The 19,428-nt window shown below is 56.6% G+C and overlaps 2 protein-coding genes across 10 annotated transcripts in view; both read left to right on the top strand.

The window, feature by feature from the left end:
* CBFA2T3 (CBFA2/RUNX1 partner transcriptional co-repressor 3) overlaps window positions 1-8,554 on the top strand; it is a 59,808-nt gene extending 51,254 nt beyond the window's left edge. For 6 of the 8 annotated variants that reach the window (XM_059713963.1, XM_059713959.1, XM_059713964.1 and 3 more), the window contains 5 exons: window positions 408-493; window positions 887-1,082; window positions 1,665-1,733; window positions 1,970-2,160; window positions 2,994-8,554. In XM_059713963.1, the coding sequence (XP_059569946.1) occupies window positions 408-493; window positions 887-1,082; window positions 1,665-1,733; window positions 1,970-2,160; window positions 2,994-3,323 (872 nt within the window). In that variant the 3' untranslated portion in view covers window positions 3,324-8,554. The remainder of the gene's footprint in view (window positions 1-407; window positions 494-886; window positions 1,083-1,664; window positions 1,734-1,969; window positions 2,161-2,993) is intronic. The other 2 variants (XM_059713960.1, XM_059713962.1) reach the window with 2 other exon arrangements.
* A 1,378-nt stretch (window positions 8,555-9,932) lies between these two features.
* Window positions 9,933-17,245, top strand: PABPN1L (PABPN1 like, cytoplasmic). 2 transcript variants are annotated; one of them, XM_059713967.1, is made up of 8 exons: window positions 9,933-9,966; window positions 10,862-11,033; window positions 12,225-12,333; window positions 12,595-12,662; window positions 13,577-13,683; window positions 14,811-14,898; window positions 15,195-15,340; window positions 15,546-17,245. In XM_059713967.1, exons 1-8 carry the CDS (start codon window positions 9,947-9,949, stop codon window positions 15,583-15,585), a joined length of 750 nt encoding a protein of 249 aa, XP_059569950.1. In that variant the 5' UTR covers window positions 9,933-9,946; the 3' UTR covers window positions 15,586-17,245. The 2 variants fall into 2 exon arrangements, with proteins under 2 accessions (XP_059569950.1, XP_059569949.1); XM_059713966.1 differs by lacking the exon at window positions 9,933-9,966 and adding an exon at window positions 9,978-10,206.
* Window positions 17,246-19,428: the final 2,183 nt, after the last annotated feature.

The raw sequence follows: 19,428 nt of genomic DNA, 5'->3' as shown, positions 1-19,428 counted from the left end.
GGATGCGGCACGGCAGGGTGCGCGGCTCCATGGTCCTGCCCCCTCCCTTCCCCTGGGGATGGGGCTGAGCTTGAAGGAAGCAAATGGGGATAAGCCGGAGAAAGCTGCTGTTTCCCACGCTGCGCCCTGCAGACAGAGTCTGGGGCTTCCTCCAAGCGAGGCCGGGTGCAGCCTCGGCAGCTCGGAGGGCGTCGAGGGCATGTGCCAGGGGCCAGGGGACTCCAGCCGTGCCCCTGTTCCCAGGCTGCAGGGGCAGGAAGCATCTCTGCTCTGGGTTTGCACAGCTCAGACCCTGGCCCAGCCAGCAAGCAGAGGTGATCAGCAGAGCCCTGGAGCTCGGGGACGGGGTCCACAGCTGGCTGGGGGCTGGGGAGCAGCTGTGGCCGACGGGCATGCTTCTCTCCCAGCTGTGCATGGCGCCCGCCAGGAGGAGGTGATCGACCACCGGCTGACCGACCGGGAGTGGGCCGAGGAGTGGAAGCACCTCAACAATGTACGTACCGCGCCAGGCAGGGACCAGGGGTCCGGGGAGACTCGTGCTTGCTGCCAGGCCTGTGGGAGGGCCTCGGGGAGCCTGCATTCCTGCACAGGGGGACTCAGTTTATCCATGCCGAGCCCTGTGGCACGCGCCCTCTCTTTTGGCTTTCTATCCTGGCTCTAGCAGGGTCCCCACTCCCTCCATGCCTTGCCCTGCTGAGCCTGATACCCCTCTGCCCTGGGGATGGGTGGAAGCTGCTGGACTCTCCTCCCATTTGGGGTCCCTCCTTCTTGCCCCCTTGGGGGAGGGAAGGGAAGGGAAGTCGGCACGGCAACCCTGGGGGCACTATGGCACCCTGCAGCACCCCGCTGCCCCGCCGGGATCTCACGTGGGCTCTGCTTCCTGCAGCTGCTCAACTGCATCATGGACATGGTAGAGAAGACGCGGCGGTCGCTGACTGTGCTGCGTCGCTGCCAGGAGGCCGACCGTGAGGAGCTCAACCACTGGATCCGCCGCTACAGCGACGCCGAGGACATGAAGAAGGGCGCCAGCCCTGCCGCCCGCCCCCACAACAGCTCCTCCGCCCCCGAGCCGCCCCAGTTAGGTATTGATGGCATGGACCTGCCGCTCCCCCATGACGTACCCAGGCATCGTCTCTGTTGGCAGCCTCTGGGTCTTGGGGAAGACAGCGGAGCGGGACGTAGGGACAAGGGACCCAAGCTCCCGGTGCAGGGAAGGCCTGGGCAGCGCGTTCACAGCCTGTTCCTGCCCTGGGGATGGAGCTTGCTAGCACTTGTCTGGACTGTGCCATGCCTGGAGAATGTGGCATTGTCCACCAATTTATCCTGCTCCCATCACAGCCACAGAGTCCGTACTGCATCCAGCGCGCAGGGTCCTGGGATCAGGGCCCTGAGGTCCGGCAGCAATGCAGACCAGGCTATGCACTATTTGCAATAATGAAACATTAATTAATATTCATACTTATGCAAATAGAAGGAATCATAACCTGGCCATGGGGTATTGGCTTGGTGCATCTGAGCGCACCTGTTTGCCCAGGGGAAGCCAGAGCCCCAGGGATGCCCTGTGTGTCCTTGGGTGCAGTTCTCAGCGTCCAGGCACAGCGAGGAGCGGGTCTGGTCTGACCGGCCCTGCTTCCTAACATGCTCTCCCTGCCTGTCGCTTGCAGACGCTCACCGTGAGTTCGTGCCCAGGCCCCTCTCCGGTTACATGCCCGAGGAGATCTGGAGGAAAGCTGGTGAGTGTGTCACCGCGGGCTGTCCCCATCTCAACCCTGGCAGAGCGCTGCTGAGAGCAAACCCTGCCCTGTGCAAAGGGCTAGTGTGAAAGGTGCATGCGTATGCATCTCCCAAAGCCAGGCCCCATAGGACCTCCTTACCAGCACCCCCATAGCCAGGCCGCCAGGTCCCCGTGGGCACCTGGCTGCGGGCTGCCCTACATGCCAGGTGCCGTGCTCTGTGCTCTTGCCTCCAGAAGAAGCTGTGAACGAGGTGAAGCGTCAGGCCATGTCCGAGCTCCAGAAGGCCGTGTCGGACGCCGAGCGCAAGGCCCACGAGCTCATCACCACCGAGCGGGCCAAGATGGAGCGGGCGCTGGCGGAGGCGAAGCGCCAGGCATCAGAGGACGCGCTCACCGTCATCAATCAGCAGGAAGACTCCAGTGAGGTAGAGGTTGGCCAGGGAAGCAGTGTGCACCACGGGGTGGGGCGGGGCTGGGAGTCTGTGGCACGGTGGTGTCCAAAAGCCTTTGCAAGCCCTTGGAAATCAGTGCCCTTACACAAGACAGCCTTGCCATCAGCTCTGCCCCACGCAGGGGCTCCCAGCTCCCGGGCCTGTGCTCGGACCAGGCATTTTCCAAGCCTGGAGGGTTTCAAAAGCCCCTGTCGGGTGAGACCCAACTTCAGGGACTGGAGCAGGTTGTCCACAAGTCAACAATCGTTGCATGAAGAAAATACTTTCTCCCGCTCATTTTAAACCTGCCACCTACTAAAATTTGCAGGCAACAGGTTTAAAAGGAAGAAGAGGAAGTACTTTTCTGGCGCAACAGGTAGATAACTGGTGGAGTTCACTGCCGCGGGAGGCGGTGGGGGCAGAGAGCATTGCCAAGTTCACGGGGTGGACAAATGCACGGATCTATTAATGGCTGTTTAGCAGAATACTTGGAGATGTTTCTTCTGGCATCTCTAAACCAATAAAGGTGTATGCCAGGAAGGGTAATGAATAGGGGATGGATCACTCCACAGATACCCGGTTCAATGCTCGTCCTCTGTAGTATCTGCTTCTGCCACCATCGGCAGCCGGGCTAAAGGGACCCGGTGTGGCACAGCTTGTGTTCTTGTTATCTTTGCTGCGGCCTGTACTCAGGCAATGTCAATGGGAAGAGGCTTCTAGCTTGCATTGGGTTTGAGCTCCAGAGTGTTCCCCGGGGCAGGGGGCGGTAAGGCCGGATCCCCCTGCTACCCCGCGGCTGACGCCTTTGCTTTCTCCCCCCCGCGCAGAGCTGCTGGAACTGCGGGCGCAAGGCGAGCGAGACCTGCAGCGGCTGCAACACGGCGCGTTACTGCGGGTCTTTCTGCCAGCACAAGGATTGGGAGAAACACCACCACGTCTGTGGGCAGACTCTGCAGGGCCTCCAGGCTCCGGCCGGCGCGGCCCCCTCTGCCGGGGTGGGCTTGGGGGTGGCCGCCGCTCAGCCGGACGTGGTCGCCGTCACCCCCTCCATCACCAGCGTGGCCATCGCGGCGAGCCCCAGCGAGACGGGCTCGTCCGCCGCGTCACGCTCCGGCACGCCGGCCACTCCGGCGCCTCTGGAAGCCACGTCCCGCTAAGTGACCTGGCCATCGCCTGACTGACCAACAGAGGGGAAAGAAACAGAGGAATCTACAAACCGTCACTGCTGCTACTGCTTCTCTCCAAAAGAAAACCAGACTGCATTCAATGCAACCTCCTCAGCTACCTGACTCATGTTTGACCTCCAAAACGACCTCTCGAATTCACATATAATCCTCACGGATCCTCACACTGGGCTTTAAAGTGGAGTTACGGCAAATACCAATCTTCTCCGTTCTCTCTTCGGTTCTTTTGGGTTTCTTTTCTCGGTATGATTTGGGGGATGATTATCGTCGTCATCGGTTTTTTCTTTTCTTCTTCCTTTTGTTTTTTCGGATGTGGGATTTGTCTGCCAACTCGACGCCTCTCGCCTCGGGGAGCGGGAGCCCTTCGGTCTCTGTCCCGCTGGAGACGTGTGGGCACGTGTGTGCGTGCGGGTATGGATGTGCACCAAACAGCTCTCTCGGCCTGGCCGGGGGGGAACGGCGTGACAAAGGATTTCGGTTTCGGAAGGCAAGAAACTTCTTTTCGTCGTCTTTTTTTTTTTTTGTAAAAAAAAAAAAAAAGGATAGAAAATTAAAAAAAAAAAAAAGAGAAAAACCGTCAAACTCTTTGGCTTTAAGTAAAAACAGGAAAAAAAAAAGAAAAAGGAAAAATCCCAAAAAAACAAACAAGCGAAGTGAAACCAAGTGAAGGAAGCTCACCTGTAAACTACCTTGCTAGCTAGCCAAGAACATACCAGACTCACCTCTGCTCCAAAGGAAATCCAAAAACAAACACAAAAAAAGACAAAAAACCCAAACTTTTTTTCCACTGCCAAAGTTTGTTTCGTTCCGTTGCCGTTGGTTCTTTTTGACCTTCCCGTTCCTTTTTCGGTTGGTTTTTCGCGAGACGAGGAACAGCGTTCGTTTGTTCCAACCAAACCACGACGACTGCTTTACCGGTGCCGGGCAGAGCCGGCCGCGTCGGACTCCTTGCGTTCCTGGGGGCGGCGGGGGCCGTCCCGGGCCGGACTCGGCTTCCGGACCTGCCTTGGAGGAGGACGGACGCAGCTCTGGGGATGGAAAGAGTTTTGGTCCAATAAAGCAAAAACAAAGCGAGCCGCCGAGGGCTTTGTGTGTGGGTGGGGGGGGCATGCGTGCACGTGCGCGTGCAACGGGAAAGCCCTGCTCCCGGCTTCGTCTCTCTGTGGATTATAAATGCCTAGGGAAGAGCCAGCGAGGAGGTCCGAGCCCCGGTCCTTGTCCAGAGAGAGCATCGTTCCCAGCCGGACTGTGACAATCCGTCGTCGGTTCTCCGCGTCTGGTCAGCGCGTGAGCAGAAGGCCGCCGGTACCGGTGCCGCCTGGCCCGCGTACTCCTTCACTACCTCTGCTGTCCAGAGCCCACCCCTCTCGCTCCGGCATCTCTCCACGGCCGTCTTGGCTTCTTCCAAACTTCGCCAGGAAAAGAAAAGAAAGAGACGCCTTTTGTCCTCTCCCTTCGGAAGACTCTCGATTTGCTTGTAGATAGGTGTCCCCCCCGTCCCCCCTTGCTTTTGTGTCTAGCTCTTCTCCAGATGTTTGCTCCAGTCCGGCGATGAACATGGCCATTGGGTTCATTTGGGTTGGTTCTTTTTTTTTAATTTTATTTTTTAATTCGGTTCTGCTTTTCTTTGCTCCCCTTCCCTTTCCCTCCCCCATCCGATTCTGCGACGATTTCTAGGAGGAAATAAAGGAAAGGGGAAAAACAAACACTTTTTCTTAGAGAAGAGGAAAAAAAAAGAGAGAGAGAGACTGTCGATTATTTTGCATTTCTTGCATCATTGTATAAAGCGCAGAGGGCAGGAGTGCAATATGGAAAGTGGCATGGCTACGGGATGGGGGCAGCCCCGCCACGGCCAGGGCAGACACCCTGTATGCTAATGTGAATGTACATAGTCTTTGCAGAGGTCCAAAAAAACAAAAAAAAGAATCCTATGGAAGCTAATAAAAGAAGAGACGTTTGCCAAATACCAAGAGAAGCCACCGACGTGCGTGCAGTTTAGGAGCTAGGTTTTAAGAAAAAAGAAAAAAAAAATGACAAAAAAACCACCCTTCTCCCCCTCCCCACAAACTCGGTGTGTTTATTAGGAGCCTCAGTCCCGGACCCGCAGCCTCTGTCACGTGTGGTTTCTTTTTTAAAAAGAAAGAACAAAGAAAAAGGAAGGATGATTTTTTTTTTTTTGCAAAGTTCCCGGTCACTCGTCGCGGGGCAGGGCTGAGAGCAAGTGGCAGGATGCCCGTGTGTGGATATGCTTTTCTCTCCCTTCCCCTGTCCTGTAGCCGGCCGTGGCCTGGTAGAGCCGTGGTCTGGGTCCGTGGCAGCTGGCGACGGGGGCTCGGGGTCAGGGGCTGCGTTCGGCTCCACCGTGCGTTGCCTCGGACCGGTGTGCTGCGCAGTGGTTCGCGTCTCCGTCGTGCTGTTTTCCTCCCCGGGTGGTCCAAGCTGGCAAAGACCCCCGTCTCTCACAGGCGCTTCCCCGCGTAGCAGGGTAGGGCCGTGATGCCACGCGACTGTGTCTCCGGGCCCTGCGACCGTGTGTTGGAGGCTGGTTTGCTGCCGGGAGGGCTGTCGAAGGCACTGCACGGGCATCGGCGTGGCTGTTGCAAGACAGACCCAGGCTGGAAGTGAGGGGTGGCAAGGAGCTGCCATCATGCCCTAGGGTCTGGCCTGTCCCTACTGCCCCCCACCCTGTCAACGGTCTGGGCAGAAGCGAGGGGGAGCTTTGGGGCTGATTTCCACGGAGTCTGGGGCTCAGTTTCCCAGCTCTGAGTGCCCGTCAGTTCGGACCTTGCATTTATTTGCTAGTTTGCCACAACCAGAAGCCCCCTCACTCGCTAGCCCTGCTGTTCCCCATCACGGTGACGTGTTGTCACATGACCCTAGGAGCAGGGTACTCTGTCGGGGGCATCGACTAGCAGTGGGGGGCAGCAAGAGATGCACGTGACTCTTGGCTCACGCACCGGCCGGGCATCCCTGGGTGACTCAGGGAAGCCAGTGTCGAAGCCCCCAGGTCCCAAGAAAGCAGCAGCCGCTTTCCAAAGCAAAGCCCACATAGCCAGCAGAAACGTCCTGCCTCTGCAAAAGCCACTTCTTCGCCCGTGCTGTCCCGGGAGGAGCACAGCCAGAGCGCCACGCAGCTGGGCAGAGGCCCGGCGTCGGAGAGGGGAAGGCAAGGGCCTGTCAGCATCCCCAAGCCTGAAGCTACCCAACCAGACCTGCCACCTGCACCATCCAGGATGCCCTACCATGCAAGCTGGTAGGAGCTGCCCGGGCTCCCCAGCCGGGCCCCTCTATCTCCAGCACGCCGGCAGTGCAGCTCAGAGCATCAAGGATGGCAGTTTGTGCAGGCACGTGGCATTGCAACCCAAAGCTGAAAGCAGAGAGGGTCGGTGTCCTGGCAGCCTCCAGACCAGGTGGGCAGGGTGGGAACACGACAGCTTCCCAAACGGGAGCGGGATGGCAGAAGGGAGAGTGGAGAGCTGCAAGAAAGGAGCCAGCGGCCAGCTCCAGACCATAGGGGCATCAGGGAGGGTCTGGGCTGATCTGCTGGTGATGGGTCATGAGTCGTGACATGGTCAACCTGTCTGCCCAGGTCCTGCGTGTTCCCGATTCTTTGCTGTCATCACCCCCAGGCTGCGTAAGAAGAGACCGAGACCAGGCCAAAGTTTTGGGGTGCCTGATGCAGCAGCCACAGGCGTTGCTGGTGATGGTTTTCCATCAAGTGTGGCAGAGGATGCGTGCAGGCAAGCCCAGGCTGGGGTCTCAGCACCCCAGGGGCTGCAGGACCGTGGCCTGTGGTGGGGCAGGGTGGTCTGACGGGGGAGCTCTACCCCCAAGCAGCGCTGGAGCCCAGGGGCATGGGGGTACGGACAGGGTGGGAGCGAGGCGGCTGGTGCAGAGACAGGGGCTTTGTTGGGCTTTAAGCATGACTCATCACGGGCCCATCTCCATGGTGACCTCCTCTTCCTCAATTTCCAAATTGAAATCCAAGCTGAAACCAAAGCAGCCCCTTCCTGCCAGGTCAGCCCACACCTCTGCCATGGCAGCCCCCATTCCCGGCCTGCGCTGCCTCGCTGCCATGCTTGCTCCTCGACGGTCCAGGTTGCACCCTAGCGAGCCCCCCGTCCTGGGACGCCCGTACCCCCCAGTCTGTTCTCGTGGCTGAGCTCGCTGGGCATGGTGCGCAGCACCCTGGCAGCTGCCCCCGGGACGGGGTCAGGGCTGCGGGAACCCACAGTGCTTGCATCTCGTGGGCCAAATGCCCCTGCCCCCCTCCTGCCTCTTGCAAGCAGCCAGACCCCAGGAGAGCGCATCTCGGAGTCATTATGCGCAGGGCTGCTGGATTAGGTGTGTGATGCCTGCCCTCGGGGAGACCCCCCTGCCATCCCCGGGTCCTGGCTGTCTTGAGGAGGGGCCTGGGGACCAACCAAGCCATTTCCCGGCTTTTGGGTTGCTTGGGGAACTTCTCCGCAGCAAGCTCCCCTTGTCCGCAGCGTCCAAAAAGCAGATGTAAACACGGAGCAGGGGAAACGGCCCCAAATCCACCTGGATTCAAGGCTTCTACTCAGCGGTTCCCGGGGTCCAGGCCGGCTCTAGCAGCTCAGCTGCAATCCAGGAGGATTTTGCTCAAATCCTTGCACAAGAACCAAAGCCAACAGGAGTGCAAGGTGCTCTAGCATCACCCCACCGTGGCTCGTGGCTTTGGATGCAGCCAGATTCAGGGGAGACCAGCCCAGCCCTGGGTGCAGCCCACCCTTGGGGCAACTCTGCCGTGCCAGCAGATGTATGCCAGGGGTGGGGGTGCCCCCTTGCCCCCCTCATCTGCTGCATACACACATAGAGCCGGACAGCCGGCTGCCGCGTGAAACTGTGCAATACTTGAACGGGAGGGAGGAGGGGTGCTGGGTGCCTCAGCACATCCCAAAACCGCTCCGAGAAGGGAGAAAACAGAAACCCACCCCCACACACGCGCGTCCTGCCCTGCCCTGCCCTGCCCTGCCCTGCCCGCCCCGTCCCTGCTGTTTGTTGGTTTCCGTGGCCGTTGCAGAGAAATGGCGCCGTGATCGGAGTTTTTCGGCATGCTGTCCCTTCCCCTCGCTGTTTCCTACGTGTACTGTATGTTTGACCTGTGAAAGATGTAAACATTATGATTCAGGTTCTGTCTGTTCTTAACTCTGTATCTGTGTAATAAAGACGATTTACTATCACCCCCAGGCCTCGGCTGCGGTGGTCCCATGCCCGCCCTCCCCGGGCGAGCAGCCGGGCGTGGAGGGCGGCTCAGCCCTGCTGCATCTTGGGTGCTATCGGGGGACTCGGGGGTGGATCTAGCATTTTGAAAAAGGGGGTGCAACATGGCCAGGTGCATCATCACATCTCAAACGACACGCGTTTCTCTCCTGTTCAAAAGAAGCTAGCAGCGTGACTAATATGCTAGGGCTGAGCACTGCACGATTTGGTTTGAAGAAGCAAAAAAACCAAATATCACTTCATTGGAAAGAGTTCAAAGCAACTTGGCAGGGCTGTGAAAGAGGAGCTTCAGTGGCCAGGAGCAGCGACGGGGCAGAAGAAAAGCTAGCTGGATGAGTGGATGAAGAAGGAGAGAGGGTGGGTCACACCTGTGGGATGAAGAGTTTGTAAGGGGTCGGGTAGAGAAGGAGCCACATGAAGGCCCTTTTTGCTGCACCAGTTTTTAAACCCTCTTAGGGAGCAGGGTTTCCAAGCTGGGTCCCTTTAGAGGGTTTCAAGATGGGCTTCATACCTAAGGACCGTGTCTGAAAATACATTGCCACCTCTGTGGCTCATGGCAGGGACCCCAGGCCCCTGGGCCACCAGGGCGGGTGGGTTCAGGGAGCCTGGCGCGCTGCATTGTCCCATGCATGGGATATGCAGGACAGGTCTGCAGAGCAGGGCACGTTCCCAGCCGGGCTCTCCGGACCCACCGGAGGATCACACGGATCTAATGGGGCTGGAGGATCACACAGACCTAATGGGGTGACTCCTGCCACAAAAAGGATGGTCCCTGCCGGGTTCCCTCCACTTTATGGCCAGGACTCCTCCCCGGGGAAGGGTGCTGGGTATGCTGGCAGAGCCCCCAGACCTACCCAGCACCCCCACCTGGATCTGGGCTGCCAGGGGCAGGGCTGCCAGGTCCCTGGCTCTGCTGGGCTCCCCTCCTGGAGGCCTGGGGACCCCTAATCTGAATGACTTAGGTGGCAGGGCTGCCTCTGCAGGGTGGTGCAGCCACCTCTGGGGTGGGACACGGCAGCTGCTCATCCTGGCATGTTCCCCAGCTGAGTAACCCAAAAGCCTTGACCTTGACCCCGCTCCCTGGGCGGTGCTGGACCAACCCCCAGCACCCTGCAGCATGCCCAGCAGGTCAGGGCAAGCTTCCCAGGGATGCTGGAGGGGCTATGAAGGTGGTCCTGCTGGGGCCTTGTGAGCCAGCCTGCACCAGGGGCAAGCAGCTGGCAGCCACAGCTGCAACCACTGGGCAAGCCGGCCCGAGGCCCCGCCTCCTCTGGAGGGCAACCTGTGATTGGCTGCTGATGTATCAAATGGGGGAAGTGGCGGGGCAGGTGGGGGCTGTTGGTGGAGCTGCGATGTCTGGGCTGGGAGCAGGGTAATGGGGCAGGGGCATGTCCCAGTAAGGCTTGTGGCACTACTGGGTGCTGGGGGGGGACTGGGATGGCACAGCCCTGTCCTACCCGCTGCATGTCCAGGTGTCAGGTGCCCACTAAGCACCCAGCTGTTTCTGCCTGGGGGTCTCTGGGCAGCCCCTCATTAGAGCAGTGTCTCTCACCCCATGGGCTGTGATGCAAAAGTGGGTCACGGGAATATATGAAAGGCCTGCAAACAAATGGTAAAAAGAGCTTCTTGTCTCCTTTCAAGGAGAAAAATATGGGAAACGGGGGGTTTCCTTGCAGGCTGGCAGAGCTCCAGCCTGCAAGGGGCTGCTTGGGGGCAGATCCCCTGCCCTGCATGCTGGGGGCAGCAGGGCAGGACTGAGGGGCACTGGATGGGGACTGGCCATCAAAGTTTTTACAAATGGGTCCTGGTCCAACAAAGGTTGAGATCTTGCATTGAGCCCGTGAGCTCCAAGGAGACCCCCACAGGCCAGGCAGCATCCCAGACCGTGCTTGGCCTGAGGACCTGCCCTGCCGCTCCCCTGGCTGCTCGTGAGACTTGCTAGGGGCTGGGTCAGACCCTGGGTCCGTGTTGCCCAGTCTCCTGTGAGACCAGGTGCTGGAAGGGAGTGTGGACTGGGTCTGAGCTGGGTTTCCCCCTGCTCCTCTCCTGCTTGCAGCCCCCAGCACTGAAGGTCCAGGCAGGTCTGACTTGGAGCCCGTGCCCCGCGCTCCCTGCTCAATAGAGACCAATGCCCCTCTCCTCCAAGCACGTATGCAGTCCCTGGGTGAATCTGGCTCTCGGCTTCCACCACATCTGGTAGCAATGAACCCCGTGCTTGAAGGACACGCTGCTCTGACTTGCCTGGTTCTCTCCCTGTCCCTGTAAAGCTCGTTCTTCCTGGACCCCTCTGGGATCTGGTGGCAAGACCCCATGGGGGCCCCAGTGATGGGGGACTCCTGGGATGTGGTGGAGATGGCTACCCTGCAGAAGATGGATGAGGACTCGGACCTGAGCCAGCTGGAGGGAGACAGCGTGGAGGAGCTGGAGGTGGAGGACCCGGTGAGTGGACCATCCATGGCAAAGGTCCTTGCTGGGACCTGCCATGGGGCAAAGGGAGAGCCCCCTCCTTGCAGGGGTGGTGAGGTCCTGGCCCTGTCTGGGGGGCTGTGTGCACCTGTGAGCATTGCCAGCACCTCGGGGACCATGCCCCTATGGTGCTTTGGGGTGCCACACACTGAGCTGCTCGATGATGCTTCCTCATTGCCTTGAGAGAGGAGGTCTGAACTTCTGGGTTCATGGGGGGGGACTCATGGGAAGGCATGGGAGGACTATCACCCCTCCAGGGATTTAGTCTCCAGGGCAGCGGAGGGTCATTGGGGGTTTAATTCTCCTGCTGGGGCATACAGTGGGGTATAAAGCAACACCAGTTTGGAGCAAGAGGGTGAGGCATGGGGGTGGTAGGGCCACCCCACTTCACGTCAGAGCCCAGGCACCTGCGGGCAGTGATATCTCCATCCAGCCTTTGCAGAGTATTTGGCACAAAGAGGCTTCTGCTCCTGCATCCCTAATACCAGGCTTGTTCCTCCACCTGAGATGCCTCAGACCTGGAAGCAACTCCCGGGTCTCTAAGGGAGTAAATTGAAGCAGACCCACAGAAATGGGGTAGAGCTCACGAAAGCTGCCAAGGGCCAAGCTTCGGAGCCACTGCTGCCCTGCTGCCCCTCGGTTCTCACCTTCAGTCTTGGCTTCGTTAGTGTACGTGGCTCTGGTTTGTCCGCAACCAGCTGCAACTCTGCTCCCCTCCGGGCTGTTTGAGTTGCAAGTGCTGCAGGGGAGCATTCGCTGCCAGCAAATGCTGCTTTGCGGTGGTGTTAAGGACACGCTGCTTAGACTCCCCTCTTCTCCAAAGCATACGTCAGGAGCTGAAATCTCTCCTGTAAGCCAGGAGCAAGTGTGAACGAATGGCAGGTGTGTGAGCCAGCGGCCTGACCGGTCTTGTGCCTTTCTGATCAGCAGTGAGGACCGCAGAGCCCAAATCTCCCGGCTCCTCTTCCTCCGTGTCCCTGATCTCCAATGCCCTCAACTTCCTAAGGGCAGGGTGCAAGCAAACCCTGCCTCTTTCCCCATAAAACTCGCCCGTGCCAGGCACTGCAGACTGAGAATAGCCAGGATGGGCAGGGGGAGCAGCTGCCACAGCGTCCTCTTCGGGCACTGCGTTCTCATGCCCGTGGCATCCCGGCTTGGTGTTAGGAGCTGGAAGCCATCAAGGCCAAGGTGCGTGAGATGGAGGAGGAGGAGGAGCGGCTGAAGGAGCTGCAAGCAGAGGCTCAGAGTCACCTTCTCATGGCAGCGGAGGCAGGTACGGTGCTGCAGCCTCTGGATGGTGGGGCAGGGGCATTAGGCAGTGAGGGTGCCTCTCTGGGGTGCATCAGGGTGGGCTGTCTGAGTTGCGGGGTCTCCAATACCATCCCCTGAAGCTTGGTCACTGTAGGGAGACAGAAAACCCAACCCATAGCTCATCCTTCCTGGTGATTTGCTTCTAAAACACCCTCTCCCTCCCCGCAACCACCACCACCACCTGCACGTCCTCCTCATTTCAAAGGTTCCCTTGTCCCGGCAGGGTTTTTCTTTCCTAGGACGGCAGAGGAAAAAATCAAGGCTGATCAGAGATCTGTCTACGTGGGAAACGTAAGTGGGGAGAAAGCCACCGGTGCTTTTTCTTTCTGGGCAAACAGCTGAGCTAGCCCATTGCTCCTTGTACTAACAGCCATGAGTACCTGGAGCCTCCTCCAGCCCCTTTCTGGGAGCAGCTGTCTTGAATTTACTGCTTCAAACTCATCTCCGTGATTTCCATCTGTTGCAAGGGGTTGGCTGCAGGTCTTGGCTGTTCAAAATCCTGAGTGGTTTGATCAGAGTCGTTATCTGCTTCCCCAGCTGGGTGATCCTGTCTCTTGGGACTGGGTGCATCTGTCTGGGTGGGATTCGGGTACCATGGATCACCTAGTGCAAGCCAGACTGAAGTGACTTGTAGGCCTTGTGAACTGGAGCTGGGGGAATACTGGGCTATGCAGCTTCCAGCACCCTTCCTGCCAGTGCACTCCTTCGTGGGAATCATTACATGAATGCAAAGGCAAAAACTGTCCAGTGCTGCCTGGGCTTACGCGGGTTTGGACTGGAGTGAACGTGCACAGAAAGGTTTCAGCGGCATTCACCTGATCCTGGATAACCTGCTGGATCTGAAGTAACAGGAGCTCAGTATCCAGACTCAAAGATGCAGAAAGCCCCAGGCAATGCTGGAAGCAATAGAATCAGGCTTGGAGCATGCGGGTCGCATCTTAGTTCTCTCCTGCTGCAGACAGGACCTGTTTGGCATGATGTAAACCTGGCTGCAATGACATGGCATCGAGCCACGTCCCGATTTATAGCGCCCGGCACGGCGGGCTACCACTGGCTCATGCCATTGGTGCAAGTTGCCTGTGTAGGAGCTAGGAAAGGGATGCCTCCTAGATGGCCTCGTGGCATTGTTTAATGAGGCATGAGTGGAGTGGGTGGAGGGCTGGGCCATGCCCTTGCGCGTGGCTGAGAGGGGCATGCTTTGCCAGGTGGATTATGGTGGAACAGCGGAGGAGCTGGAGTCCCATTTCAACAGCTGCGGGCAGATCAACCGCGTCACCATCCTCTGCGACAAGTTCTCCGGACATCCGAAAGGGTCAGCTGGGCCGGTGGTGCCTGGGACGGTGCAGGGGGGCGCGCGCTGTTTTGTCTGAGACCCCCAGGCCTCTGCCACCCTGCAAACCTTGACCCCCCCGGTCTCTCTTTCCCTGGCTGTGGCTGGGGACAGCCACTCTTCCCATCTAAGCCCTGCCTTGTTGTATAACCCCAGCCATGTATTCATGCACGTGTGCTGAGTGAATGGGGGTGAGCTGCCTGCTCTGGGCACGGTGCTGTTCCAGGCATCTCTCCACATGCCCATGCTCCTAGTGGAGTAACTCATGAGCAGCTGTGGGGACAAGTGAGCTGTCCGTCTGCAGGTCCAGCAACAGGTCAGGGTCCTTGCTACGGCATGGATCCATTGCTCACGATGTGGGGAGGGAGAGGAAAGCTCCTCCAACACAGTAGATCCCATATTGGGTCCCCGTGTGTAAACGCCCCCTTTGCACCACAAGCGCACAGATGTGTTATTGCAATTGCCCTGCATGATGTGCCAGCTGCTTCCACCGCTTCCCCGGAGAGGAAGTCTCCCTGTCTGAGCCAGACAAGTGGGGATTTGTTAGTCAAGTGCTGAGGAGGCTCTTTGTGCTGGACGGGCTGCTAGCTAAGCTCTGGCCATGGGAGAGCATCAGCGCCAGGCTCAGCGGGGTCTGCCTGGGCACCGCGGGCCGTTCACCGGCAGCTTGGAGCCAGTAGAGATGCAGCCTGGCCTCCTGGGAGGCTTCCCCTTGTTTCCAAGTCCCCTGAGCCAGCAGGAAGCTTAGCAGCCATCCCAGGTCCCTCTTCTGACTTTTAACCAGACAGCAGAGCCCTGCCCCATCTCAGCTGGGGGCACAGGCATCTGCTTAGGGAGAGCTGTGTTGGAAGCTGCCAGCTTGCATTCGAGGTTTTAGCTAGAACCTGGCTTAGTAACCCCACGGGCCGGGGAACTGCATTGGCACCAAGCATTCTTCCAAATACGGATGACTGCAGTTTTAGCTGCGGTGTGCCAGGGTCTCGGATGGGCAGCTGGCACCTTCTTGGTGCCAGCTGTAGCACTGCCGGCTGGAGCATCCTCTCTGGGCTGTTCCCTGGCACCCTTAGGAGTGGTAGAGCAAAGGGGTTTGTCCTCCTGTCACCTCCTAGGTATGCGTACATCGAGTTTGAAGAGCAAAGCTCAGTGAAGGTGGCTGTGGCACTGGATGAAAGCGTGTTTCGTGGTCGGGTCATCAAGGTGAGGCTGGCAGGAGTGACTGGGGGGTTGTCTTCCAGGTCTGTGCCAGGATGGGCTAAGGGTTGATAAGCTCAGCTCAGGGGATGAGGACTGCTGTCGTTTAGGCACCTGGCTTCAGCAGGGGCAGTCAGGGCTGTGCTCTGTAGCCTGGGTGATGGAGAAGCCGTGTGCTTCCTCCCACCCAGCTGCTGGCGAATTAAGACCTCTGCATATGCCACCCGTGTGCTTGGAGCTGGGGGTTTCCTTCTCCCCGGGGCAGCGAGGAAGCAAGCTCCAAGCCTTTGGCTGTGTCCTAGGTGCTGCCCAAGAGGACCAACATGCCAGGCATCAGCACGACTGACCGTGGTGCCTTCCGGGGCCGTGCCCAGAGCAGGGGGGGCCTGTGTTACGGGGCAAGCTTCTGCAGAGGGCAGCGAGCCTGGCCACGCGGCAGGGTGTACAGGTGAGGGCGGCGTTCCCTGCTGCTGGGGGGCCAGCGGTGGAGCACAGACGGTGCTGGTCATGGGCACAGAGCCCAGGTGTGCTGCCTGCAAGGCCTGGGTCCATCCGGCCTCTGCCCGTGCTTAAGGTGGGCTGGAGAGCAGGCATTGCTCTGCTTTTATAAGGGACTGGCTGTGCACTCTGACGCTGTGTTTGATCTTGTCCAGGAGCCGGGGACGATTACTGCCGTGGTATTCTCCCTACTAGACAAGCACAGGATTGCGCTGAGATGGCAACAGGACTGCATTTAAAAAAACCACAAGGGATGGGGGGTGCTGGAAGGGAACCGGGGTGAGCAGAAAGAAGTGCGGGGTGTCTTGTCTGTGTGCGGTGCAGCAAAGGGGGTGCTGTATTCTGTGCCATGCTGGCACCTTTCCAGGCATTTTGGGGGTTGCCCTGCGGGTCATTCTTAGGGAGCCCATTCATCTCCCTGGGAGGGAACCCCACATTTCTGAGCATGGCATGATCAGAACAGAGAAACCGAGCTCCCCCGTGGCTGTTTTCATCCTGTAGAAGCTGCAAGAAATGGGGTTTGGGCACCTACAGCAGTCAGCCCATGTGCCAGCCTGGACCAGAGCTGTCAGGGGCATCTTGCTTTCTCTGCCACGCTGAGGGGTGCAGACACAAGAGCCAGGTGCCTTGAATTCTGTTTTCTGGGACCCACTCATTCAGCTCATCAGTGCTCAGGCTCGGTGGGACATCTCTTGGGCACAAGCAGATCCTGGAAGCAAGGTGGGATTTCTTCTACCCCCCGAACTGTTGATGGGAGTGGAAGGGAAAAATCCTTGGTGAAGCAGCTAAAAGTCAGATGCCACCCCCCACCCCACCTTTTTTTAAATGTTAGTTATAAAGACTGCCTGGGTTTCATCTCCCTGATCTGGCTGTTAAAATAGGCCTGTTGTGCATCCTGGGGTGGGCGGGGTGGCTGGAGAGCCGTGCCCAGCCCTGTTCCTCTGATGAGGCTTGTGTTAATGCCGGTCAGCGTGTGAGATCTACCCACGCACAAATCCTGCTTGGAAGCTGTGATCCAGGACCTGGGGAGTGTAGGGAGCGTCTTCTTGAGCTGCACCTCTCAGGGGCTGGGTCTGAATCCAGCCCCTAGAGACAAGTGTGCATTCGCAGGGGGGCCTAAATGCTGTCTCTCTTTTTATTCCTGACACTATTCTCACAGTGGGGAGGTCTCAACTCGAGGCCTGAGGCTGTCAGAACAGGAGCTGTTTCAGGCTGGGAGTGCAAGGGCTAAGCATATGGGGTTCATGCTTAGCAGCTGCCTGGCACAACTCATTGCTCCTGGTCTCCCTTCCACATGCACCTCGACTGGCTGATTTTTAAAGGAAAATTATTCTTGGTTTAAAAAAAAACCTAGTTAATATTTGGCATTAAAAATTTAATTTTAATCTAACTCTTGCCCTGATCTTTCAGGACCTTTGTTCAGGATTCCTTTACCCCAGAGCTGCAGGTAAAATAACCTTGACAGCCAGCTAAGGGGACACTGCCAGGTACCATTCTGTCTGGGGAATAAAAAAAGACGTCTCTCCTGTATAACACCTGCTCGCATGCCTGCTCCAAAGGAGAGTCGGGAAGCTTTCCGTTCTGGATCTTGTGAAATCTTATGGATTTAACAGTTTGGACTGCAAGTTCTAGACACAAATCCCCAAAATCTCATGTTTCTCTGAATAAACTTGGGAAGCCCTGGGACTTTCATCCTTGAAGAATAAGTTTGTTTTAGATGCAAAGTACCTGGCAGTGACTGTCTTTTAAGATCACTTGTTGAAAAGGGAATGCTGAAATCTGGTCTTGACAGGCACAAAGATTTAACTCACTTTTATGTGTAACTATTTATAAAAATAGCGTTGCATTTGTTGGGGGGAGGGGTGGGAGGGTGGGATAACAGTTGCTGTTTCCAACGTGTTATGTTCCTGAGAGAGAACTGTAAATGTCATTTCTATAATTTTTTTAAAAAATAAATGCTCTTGCTGTCTAGAAAAATCTTTATCCCAAATGAAAGTTCACTTGGCTGTGGCTCTGATCTAGCATCCCCTAGCAATAGCAATGTGTGTTTGCACGTGGGTGGTGGATAAACAAGTGTAATATTTGTGTTAGCTCCCCTCAATTTATTGCTGCCATACAGCCCTGGGAATGGTCTGCCAGCTGTCTGCTTGGACTGATAAGCGTGCCTGTGTCAATAGCTGCAATGTATCCTTGTTGCATGGCTGTGGCCAGCCTATTTGAGGTAAGTGTGGCCCTATAGTTTCTGGAGGTTTCTGTGATTTTCCAGTTAAGACTAATTCACCTTCATTTGTTCAGATGCCCGCTCAGTCATTCAGCATAAAACAGGAGAGGACGGGCATCAGCCACATTCCTCGTGTTTTGCCTATTAAGCTGGGACCATGCACTAACTCACTAGCAAACCTTGCCAAAACTAAAATGCCATGTCAGCACCCCTTCTGTCCACTATACGTGCTCATGGATATTCAATACAACTCTTTTTCCTCACACTATTTTTTTAGGACTAAGCCCGCTGACATGTGTTGTGCGTGCCTTTGGCAAAGGACAATAATGTTCCTCCATCTTCATGGAGACTTTCAAGCTGCTTTCATGTCTCCTCCCCACCCCAACCTTGAACATACCTTGGTCCTTCAAACCTTCCTCATCTGGCCTTTGCAGCAACCCCTCTGTCACTTGCCTCTGGAGCCTGTCCACAGCCTTGCTGGAAGGCAGTGCCCAAAACTGGCTGCCGTCTTCCATCTGACCAGCATGGAGGAGAGTGGTACTACCACTACCTCAATCTTATGTACACGGCTTCTCTTACTGCAGCTCCAAGTTGCTCTCTTGCAATAATGTCCTATTACTGACTCAAGCTGCTTTTGTGAGCCACTCCAAGCTTCTTGCTAATGCTACTGCCAAACTGCATATTGCTCCTATTCTGGATTTGTGCATCTGCATGGTTATTTTTTTCTTCCTTATGAGTAGAACCTTACACCGGTCTGAATTTCAGTCTGGCAATATTCCCATTCTCAAATCTCTCAAGATGGGATCTTCCTCCCAGCCTCCAAGTGGCTGCAACCCCCTGCTTTTCTGTGTCATCTGCAAATTTGAGGAGACTAGCTTGTATCCATACACTGCAGTCATTAATAGCAATGATAAATAGCTGTGGACCCAAAAGCCTAGCTCTTTGAACTGATCTCAAGGTATAATTGTCTAGGTTAATGCAATTAAAGCAGCTGCACATTTTGGGCGCTGTCTAAAGGTAGATAGAAAAAAATAGCTGCCAGTAGACTGTTGCTCATACCTCAGCACAGCATGGAGGATGTTCAGCTACTTGACATACTGCTGTGAAATTAAGAAGAGTTCTTATTATCCTAAGAGTAAAGTACAGGGGTGGCAAAAACAACCCCTCAGATGCCAAAAGCCCCCTCTAAGTTGTTGTACAACTGTAGTCTTGGCTTGTAACTACTGTCACATGGGATTTAAGCAATAATAGACAGGGTGTGAGCTCCTGTGTTGCCTCAACTTCCACAGGAGGGGACCTTTGAGATCTTGGTTTGATGACTGTCACCGATGGGCCATCTCCATGCCTCCAATCAAGTGAAGGGGTGGGTGAAGATACTTAAAAACCATAGTGTTGGGAACTTAACAGGCCCAGCGAGTTGTGTACTGAGCACTAAAGCCACTGTTGCCTCTTTTGCAGCCGTGTTGTTGTTGTTTTCCCTTTTGGTAGCTGCAGGCTCCCCCTACTTCATACCTCACTGAGGAGGCCAAACTGGAATAAGTGCAGTTGGAAAATGTGTTGAAGTGCTGTTAGTGGTTTCAGCAGTACAACTGGCAGCTAGCGTGGGAACAGCTACAGCAACAGATTGTCTGGGCTGCATTTAGTACTGCTAAAGCCTCTTCTAAAGGCTACAAGAAGCAGTTGGTTAAAGCAAAGATACTGTATGGTGCTTGAGGAGGAACATATGACTCTGCTATTGTTAGGGGGGGAAAAAACCTTAAGCTCTGATTATCAAGTCCTCCCCTGTGACTTGCTAAAGAGAGACAGACACAGATAGC

This window comes from Alligator mississippiensis, chromosome 10 (assembly GCF_030867095.1).
Source record: "Alligator mississippiensis isolate rAllMis1 chromosome 10, rAllMis1, whole genome shotgun sequence".
Lineage (NCBI taxonomy): Eukaryota > Metazoa > Chordata > Crocodylia > Alligatoridae > Alligator > Alligator mississippiensis.
The sequence above is the reverse complement of the archived record's forward strand: the minus strand, read 5'-3'. Positions and strand labels throughout refer to the sequence as shown.

Coding starts and splice junctions, on each gene's coding strand:
- PABPN1L (XM_059713966.1), top strand. CDS start 10,160: ATGCAAAAGTGGGTCACGGGAATATATGAAAGGCCTGCAAACAAATG. Junction 10,207..10,861: donor GAAAGGCCTGCAAACAAATG/GTAAAAAGAGCT, acceptor GTCCCTGTAAAG/CTCGTTCTTCCTGGACCCCT. Junction 12,663..13,576: donor GATCTGTCTACGTGGGAAAC/GTAAGTGGGGAG, acceptor ATGCTTTGCCAG/GTGGATTATGGTGGAACAGC.